The sequence below is a fragment of the Enoplosus armatus genome, chromosome 19 (genome assembly GCF_043641665.1).
Source record: "Enoplosus armatus isolate fEnoArm2 chromosome 19, fEnoArm2.hap1, whole genome shotgun sequence".
NCBI classification, from domain to species: domain Eukaryota; kingdom Metazoa; phylum Chordata; class Actinopteri; order Centrarchiformes; family Enoplosidae; genus Enoplosus; species Enoplosus armatus.
The window spans coordinates 19738912-19747839 of record NC_092198.1 but is presented as its reverse complement, the minus strand read 5'-3'; the positions used below and the strand labels follow the sequence as shown (position 1 = coordinate 19747839).

The following is an 8928-nucleotide window of genomic DNA, read 5'->3' as shown; positions in this document are numbered from 1 at the left end:
TATACTCAACTGTACTAACAGGAATGGAAGCGTTTTAAAACTTATAAACTTCACACAGAGCAAAACAAAAACTTAATAAGTGTCTTCTGTTTTCTGAGACCTTCCCGGAGCCGTCTCACCAGTGTGTTCTATTTATTTTATTATTATTTTTTATTTTTTTGCAGCTGTCAGCAGCTCCTCCGTTTCCTTTGTGCATTGCATCGCGGGACAACAGTGCGCATCGACTGCACACTCGTGAATCAAGAGGGTTTAGTATGCATAAGGATCACACTTTTTTTTTATCTCGTTTCAATAGGTCAAAACCCGATTGGAGTTTGTACACAGTATGGAATTGGAGTTGTTTACTCCAAACGCTTGTGAAATCACGACTTAAATATATGTTACAATCAGTTGAAAACCATCCAAAACTGTTTAATTTAACTTTTACTGTGCCGTAAAACACTAACAGTGTTTTTTTCTGCTGACAATGAGCCAATACTCCATGTAAACCGAAGCGTTTGGGCTCCTCCTGCCTTCGCCGTCTGCCAAATTCTTGCTGTGCGGCCTCCCCAACACCAACACGGCCTGTCCTCCAGCCATAACACTCCCAGTGTCTGTAACCCAGTTGTCCCGGTGAGGCAAGTCCTGCCAAGTCCTTCAAGCGCTTGTCTTTGGAGTTTGACAACACATGTCTCTGTCCGTCCGTCTGTCCGTCCCCAGACTTTTCCCAGTTTAGGAATGTTGTCCCTTGCCTGTTACAGAAGCACAAAGAGTCTTGTGTTTGTCCATATCCGTCCACGAGACCAGATTCTCTCTCTTTCCTCCGCGAGTCCACGTTTGTTTCCGCGCTCGCTTTGTATCCACGCTGTCGGCTTTCAGCTCAGCAGGGCTGTGCTGCCGCTGCTGCTGCTGCCGCACAGGCCGCCGTAACACCGAGCTGCAATTAGACCAGAAGCCGTTACAGCACAAAACTGCCGTCTGACCGATTTTTCAGTTTCTCTGTCAGTCATCCCAGAACAGCAGCAGAGCAACAGAGTAGAGCAGGAGTGGAGGAAAGAGGCTACAGCTGAAGAAGGAGTGAAGAAGGAGTCAAGAAGGGGTGGTGGTGGGAGAGGGGGGGGGGGGGGTCTCTAAAACCAATACAAGTCCTTGCTCTTATCCTGTGCCTGCAGACCTGAGAGAGGAGGAAAGAAAGGAAAGGAAAGGAAAAGAAAAGGCAGTGGAAGGAGAGAAAAGCAAGAAGAGGGAGATTAGAAGAAGAAGCGCAAACGTCTTGTTGATAAAAGCAGGAGGAATTGCCCGAGGCCGAGAGGGGATGAAAGCAAGACCAGCAACAGAAAAGGAAGTTGACAGCTGGTGTTAAAGTGCTGATTGACAGTCAGTTTGTTGCTTCAAACCACTTGTGGTAAGTTGATCTGAGGCAGGGAAGGGGAAAAAAAAAAAAAAAAAGAAGCCTTTATTCAAATCTGGTTTTCATGCTTTCACGTTGTTACTTTGCCACGTGGTCACGCTGAATGCCTTTAATGTTGCTTTCATTTGATCATCAAGTAGGCTTTCATTCCACGTGAACACTCCAACAACTCATTTGATAGTTAGTCCTCCGGATGGTTGTGCATTTAACAGTTGATAGGTGTTGGCCGAGTTCAGCGTCAGCTAGCTAAAACTATCCAGTATTTCAACCCCCCCCAAAAAAGAGAGAGTAATGTTCACAAAATAAACATAATTTAATGTAGCAGATTTTTCTTTTTCTTAATCATCTCATGATCCCTCGGGGGGGGGGGACCCGACTGCCGGATTAGGAACCACTGTCCTTTGATTAGAATTAGCTGATGGCTCATTAGACCTTTCTTAGCCCCCATAAACCACAAGTCTCTCTCTAGTGTTATACAGCGTCGCTAAAAGGCTGCCATGAAAGGAAACCATATGGATAACCTCATAAGCTATCGACTGAGACATTTTTTTGGGACCAAACTCTGTGGTGTTTGAAATCTGTCGGCTCTTGGCTCACAATACCACAAAAACCGCTAAGTTGTTTTGTCAGACATTTGAATGATGACAGATGATGTCATTCTGTTTCTCTATATTGTACAATTTGTACGAATGTTATTTCTGTCTTCTCTGTACGTAGAATATCTATTGCACGTCTGTCTGTCCTGGAGGAAAGATCTGTCTGAAAGATCTTCCTGAGGTTTCTTCTGAAAGTTTTTGTTGTATGACTTTTTCCTTATCTGAAGGATAGAAGATGCGAGCTGTGCAGATCGTAAAGCCCTTTGTTTTTGGGTTATGTAAGTAAAATTGACCTGACGTGCAAAAGAAAATCGACAATACCTGTGTCCATGTTGAGTCCGATCTCCGCTCTGGCTCCAGTGAAGGCACCGCTCCAGGCCGAACCCGTCCCCGACTCCCCCTTCCCTCCCAGGTCACAGGGCGAGGCGCTGGGCCCCGGTACCGTGCTGCCGGACGTGAGGCGGTGATGAGGCCTCACTGATGGCACCAGCAGAGAACCGTAGCGGGGGTCGAACGCCGTGCCGTACATCTCGTGAACCCCCGGGCGCGGGTACGCTGAGCCCTGGGTGCCTATAGTGCCCCCTAGTGAATAAGGGTGGTGGTGGTGATGGTGGTGGTGATGGGATGGGTGCCAGGCGTCGGGGCTGGGCTGGTGGAGGTGGCTATGCAGGGAGGCGGAAGAGTACGGGTCCCCGGGGAAGGGGAGCTCTGTGTGGGGAGCTGACAGAGCGCTGCCCAGCGCGGAGGAGACAGGCGGCTGGTAAGTGCTGTTCCAGAAAGACGGAGGGAAACTTCTCTGGTTCATTGGGAATGATCCATCTGTGGAGACAGAAATCCACAATGTGACTTTATGAAGGAGGCTTCTTTACTTATTCTTATCATATTAATCCCTTATTTTGCTAATTAGAGCTGAATCGATTAAACTGATTGCAACTGTTTTCCATTTGAGCCACTTTTCAAAGCAAAAATGCCAAATATTTGCAGCTTTTCTCCGTTGTATATCATTGTAAATTCATTATCTTTGGGTTTTTGGACTGTTGGTAGAAAAAAAAAATTTTTTTGATGGGCATTTCTCTGACATTACATAGACATTAGAATAAATCCATTAATTGAGAAAATAGATAGTGACAACCATTAGTTGCAGTAAACCACACTGCTAAAAAAAAAATGGTGATTTTATACTAATTATGGCATATTACCTTTTTTGTTTAAGGTTGGATACAGAAGTCACTAGATTGCACCATGGTGCTGGAGTTGAGAAATGGCCAATGAAAGGAGATGAAATCAAAAAACAGCTGGGGATATTTCCCCTCAGCATCCTGTTATTTCTATAGCCGACAGAGATCAATAATAAAAGAATCACCGGTTAACGTGGCGCTGCGGAGAAATTCGCTTATACGGCGACATGTCAAGCTTGGGACTTAATTTGAGTCGTTTTGATTTTGGTTTTTCACGTTATTTCCATGGAGTCTCACGTCAGCTAGCGTACTTGTCGTTCCAAATTCCAACTGAGTGACGTTAGCTGACGTTTAACGCTACTGACGTTTCCAGTCCAAAGTTGAGCTCCTCAGCCCAAGTGCCTACTTAACGTTAACCCCTGATGGTTCCATCTGTCAAAACCACAACACTTGCTTTTGGAACGCGAGACAGCGGCGTAGACATTTAGCTAAAATGGACCTACGTTGACCTATGACGACGTTAAACTGTAACGAAGTAAACTAGAAACTGTTTTTCTTTAAGTTGCAGTGGATGTGAAATCAATTTAGAAACATCATATCTAAGCTCCGTCTTTGAATGGACCAAAACTGATGCCCCCTTTATATTATATACTTTTGTAGCAGTGAGGGTGAGTTTTTCCTCCTTTATCCTCATGCTGAAGTCAACTGTAAATCCACACGTAGTCACCTTTCTTTTCTTTTTTTTTTTTTTTTTACAGTTTGCGTCCCCGTACACGACACCGAGACAAAGTCACTGAATCGTGGGAAATGATATTACACACACAGCCTCAGTCCCACCACATCAAAATGCACGGCAGGAACCAAAATCACATAGATTCACAGCACCAACACGCCAGAATGTGTTAAAAACATTCAAGCATGTCATAACACACACACACACACACACACACACACACACACACCTCGTACGGCCTTGTGGCTGCTTGAGGCAGGGTACGCGGTTGTGTGGCTGAGGGCTCGGCTGAAGTGTTCGTCCACCACGGCGCTGATGTCTCCCTGGAAGTACGTGAAGAGGACGCAGCGGGAGTTCAGGTACTCGGCTCCCGGCGGCAGCTCCTTGTCCTCCTCTTTGATCGCCGGGGGGCCCAGGGGGCCGAGCCGGCTGCCGCTCTCCTGGGGGTCTTGCATTTTGGAATACAAGGCCAATTTCTGAGAAGGGCATGCAGATTTATATCATGGTAAGAAAGTGTGTGCTTTGCATTGATGGATTGATTTGAGATAGTTAAGATATTACAAAGCAATATGGGACATTTGACCTCTAAACCTCATAAAAATGTTTTGTTTTTTTTTTCAGGGTGCAACAGGTGTGTGGTCGGAGACAAATCCACCGAATCTCTTTGCCATCAATTTTTGTACAAACTTATTTCAATTACATACATGCATGTATGTATAAATGCACAGGTCACAACATGTATAAACTGATATGTTGACAACAAAAAAAAAATGCTCTGCTGGCAATACATTCATGTTGAAAATGGTGCCTTTTAATCATCGCCAGTTACTGTTGCAGCACACAGATATATTAACGCACAGAGTACTGCGAGTACTGCGGTTGTTTTCAAATATAATAACTTTGCACCTAATTTCTGCTGCACACAATGACTGAAAAAAAAAACCCTACAAATTGTTTTTTTTTTGTTTTTTTTAACTTACTCATATGATAATAAGTAAATAAATAAAAGTCCTGATTTTGGTGAAGAAACTATTTAAATTAAAATTAACAGTAATTTAAAAAAAAAAAATCATTAACATATGACAAATGTATCAGGTCAACCATACATAATACTTCATAACCATTTATTATAAAGCTGCGGTGCGTAGCGCAGCGCGTGCAGGCTCTGGCTGATCCAGAGTCTGTTTAGGCGACAGACAAAGTGAGTTTTGGCACTATGTGAAATATGCCTGGATGTTGACCGAGAGGTTTTAAGAGAGTTGAGGGGGTGGGGGGAGGAAAAAAAAAAAAAGAAGCCATTTAACAGGTCTGGAAAGGCCTCACAAAAACCTGCAGAACTCAATGGTGTCTTATCATCTGGCCACTATGACTATTATGTTACATACATATATATATATAAATGATATAAAGTCTTGCTCGACTAGTTATGGCCATAAACCAAGAGCTAAGTCCTGAAAAATGTATATATATATATATAATCTTTCATATATACATATATATGTATATATATATAAAAACTCTTTAAAAACTTGTAGAAACATGCACGACTAAAGCTCAGACTGTTAGTGAAGTGACCATACAATAGAACCTCTTTTCCTTTCCTTTCTACTTTTGACAAATTAAAGTCCGGTTTTTGAGCGGGGGGGGGGGGGGGGGGGGGGGGGTGGTGGAACAAACGGAGCCGTTTCGCGGCAGAGGGGGGGGGTCTCCTTTAACCCCGGAGAAGTCAGATAGAATATCGATACCAACGCAAACGACGCGGACCCGCAGGAAAGTTCAGCCTTACGCACTGGATGAGTTCCTCTCTGCATCTACGTCTCCCTACATATATACATACATACATATATATATATACATATATATACTTCATATAGAGGAAATACATGGAGGCAATGAAGTGGTTGATTCATTCAATGATTAAGTTTTATAAACGGCTCGTGTTCGAGATTCCAACCGGTCTGAAAAGTGTGGCAGAGATGAGCGTGGTCCATACCTGGTGGTGGTAGGGGCTGTGGGAGCTGAAGTAAGGCTGAGGACCAAACACTTGGTACATCACATCCAGGCAGCTCATGGCGAAGAAGTCACGGAGAGGGGCCAAGCTTCGACTGCGAGCATGTCAGCTCAGAGGCGGCGGAGGCGGCGGTGGTGGAGGAGGAGGAGGAGGAGGTGGAGGCGGCGGCGGAGGGAGTCTCTTCTCTCTTCGGCTGCGCGGCTCTGCGCTCTTCACGCACTGCGCGGACCGCGGCCGGGCGCACTGAAGGGAGCACACCCACACCCCCCCCCCCCCTCCATCCACACCCACACCCACACCCAGCCTGACGCCTCCCTCCCGCCAATCAGAGACCAGAGATCCACCTCTGCCTTAATGGGCTTTTAATTGCCTTAAATCAAAAGGTCTGTAAAAGCTGTTTAACTGCAGACCTCTCCTTAAAGCGTTAAACCTGCTTTGGGGAGCCTAAAACATTTGAATGGTGGCAGCAAAAGCTGTTGTCAGTATAGTTGAATCATGATAATGTGTTTTCCTTTGAGCTATTGGCCCCAATTGGCTCCCGCATTCAAGTTCAGCACGGGATACCCGACGAGGCTCCGCTGGGCCTTGTGTTGGGATTCCCTTCATTTTCTTTACACCTGATCCACCTTATCCGAGGCCATGAGATGCGTTGAAAAGCCTTGGACCGGACCTTCATCAACCCCAGCCATGTTCCAAATAGTTTTTTTTTAATTTTTAAATTGGATGTTATTTAATACTCTTGATAATAAACAGTTATAATAATTGTACGTAGTAATCCTGAAATGGTGTGTTTTCACTTGGTTTGGACTCAAGTTCGCAGTCGTACTGAAGCTGGATGTTGTCGACACTTAATTCATTAATGTTGCTTCTCATTTGTGTTTATTTATTTATTTATTTTCCCATAACCACAAATGAACCCAGATCCCACTCATGTACGAGTATCGCGGTTATGAAATCATCCAAAAACCGTCAAATCCTCATATCGCTGCGTCCGTTTGATCAGCCAGAAGTCACAAAGTGATCAGAGGCGGTCAAAGGACCCCATGTTCATGAGGGATTTTAAAATATGATACCTGACAGTCGGCGTCTGTGCGCCTTGGCGACCGAGCTTTCCCAGCGCTTGAAGCCGCAGCTATGGAGGCGACAACCGGCGCTTCCTGCTAATTGGATGAGTAAACAAATCGAAACCGACCAATGAGTGGAATGTAATGCGACGAAGTCCCACAATTCCTCAGCGGCCTCCCAAATTCTAGAGGTCAAAAAAAGGTCAAATAGTTTGCTCTCAGTATGGTGCTATTACTAGAGGTCGAGGGGGGGATGGGGGGGGGGGGGGGGGGGGGGGGTCCACTTGGGTCAACTTACCCAACGATTATCGACCAACAGGGGGAACGACAGAAAATGATTTTATTTGTCTTCTTTCGCACAGTGTTTATTTTGCCGCTGAGCATTGTGCATGTTTGACTGTAAGATTTACAAATGATATTATTATTATTATTATTATTATTATTATTTATTATTTATTATTCAGGTTTATTAAGGTTTGCGCTGTCACCTGACTCACAACAGAAACAGAAAAAAACCACTTGGGATTCCCGACACTAACGATAATGTTTGACTACACCCAGTGTGAAAAGTGGCAGAAAACACACAGCTGGGAAGTTTATGGTCAGTTGCGCCAATTTATTTAGTCGGAGCTGTTTACACCAACCTTTGATCCCTTATAATGAAGTCCCCAGCTGGCAGATCATTACAAGCTGTGGGCAAAAGTAGCTCATTTCTCATGTAAAATGACCCTTTTAATAATCAGTGTCGCCTTTTTTTTTAATGACATTCGAATATATTCCCATGACGTGTTTGTGTAAAGCAAAAAAACAAAAAAACAAAAAAACAAAACACAAGACAGCATCAGCGTCTTTTCGATGCCACAGTGATCCGTTTATTACGCCTGTCTATCTTCGCCGGGCTTTTTTTCTTTCTTTTTTTTTGAGCTCCGACATGTTATTTCAATTAACTCGCATAGGATGTTTGCCTACTTGAGTGGCCAGGTTAGGAAACTTTTAATGAGTCATAAGTCGGGTGAAGGAGTGAGAAACTGTTGCAAAAGTCAACCCGTGCTATAAATGAGAAGGGCATTTGCACGTAATTGCACAATATAACCGTCATGTTATTGCCATTGATTTTCTTCTTGTGCTGTTAATCCGTTGCACCGATTTTTGTCGTTCTGGCACTCGACTGTCCTTTTGGCTGACCCCTCAAACAACCGGCGCACCTGTTCCCCCGGCACAAGTGGCGCAGGGGAAGCTATTAAAACCCAAAATATCTCCCGTTGAAGTGCAGCTCAGCTCATCTCCCCTCAAGGCACCATTCAGCGATCGATCTGCGGGTATTATGGAACTGGAACCGCCGAGGTTCAAGGAGGAATTCTCAATCGGGAATGTTCGGCGTCCTCTCCGCTGTTGTCCCTCGCAGGTTGGATGGATTTGAGAGGAGGGTACTGCAAGAATTATGTTTTTTTTTTGTGTGTTAGTAAGTGGTTGTTTTTTTTTTCTTATTTATTTCGTATTGTTCCAAGTTAAACGACAGAATTCGCCATTTGACCCTCCACGGACCAATAAGTTCACACAGTTCAGTGAAACTCTCATGAGCATTCTATCAAGCAGTTTATGCCACAGAAGAGAGCTCAACTGAGGGGCAGCCTGCTCATTTTTGGACTCTCCGCTCCCTCAGAGGTCGGCGTTGTCAAGATGGTTTGCTATTGTTCACGTCGACGTTTGTAAAAGCTGAACTCGCAATAGTTGCGTTCCTTCTGCTGCTCCACAGGCGTTACACAAGCGAACAAACAAAAAAAGACGCATCAAAGTTCCTAAATGAAACGCAGCGTTTTAACATCAGTTTATTAGTCAACAAAGGTGAGCGTTTCTATACATTCGCAGGTGAATTCCAGGCCCGATATGCAACGAGGACCTCGGCCTACAGTCCACAACGGAAGCAGGTCGTCTCTGGCAGCCGCAATGGAGCCG

General features: G+C 44.6%; 1 protein-coding gene across 1 annotated transcript; it reads right to left on the bottom strand.

Annotated features, from left to right (window-relative positions):
* Positions 1–854: 854 nt before the first annotated feature.
* vgll2a (vestigial-like family member 2a) lies at positions 855–5968 on the bottom strand. The gene is made up of 4 exons (XM_070926377.1): positions 5891–5968; positions 4127–4373; positions 2308–2805; positions 855–916 (listed from the first exon to the last, which is right to left on the bottom strand). The coding sequence occupies exons 1-4, from the start codon at positions 5966–5968 to the stop codon at positions 855–857; spliced, it is 885 nt and encodes a 294-aa protein (XP_070782478.1).
* Positions 5969–8928: the final 2960 nt, after the last annotated feature.

What these genes read in the sequence shown, in the direction of transcription:
- vgll2a (XM_070926377.1), bottom strand. Translation starts at nt 5,968, where the DNA reads ATGAGCTGCCTGGATGTGATGTACCAAGTGTTTGGTCCTCAGCCTTAC. An exon ending in ACAGCCCCTACCACCACCAG is followed by an intron (nt 4,374 to 5,890) that starts GTATGGACCACG and finishes TGCCCTTCTCAG; the next exon opens with AAATTGGCCTTGTATTCCAA. An exon ending in CAGCCACAAGGCCGTACGAG is followed by an intron (nt 2,806 to 4,126) that starts GTGTGTGTGTGT and finishes CTGTCTCCACAG; the next exon opens with ATGGATCATTCCCAATGAAC.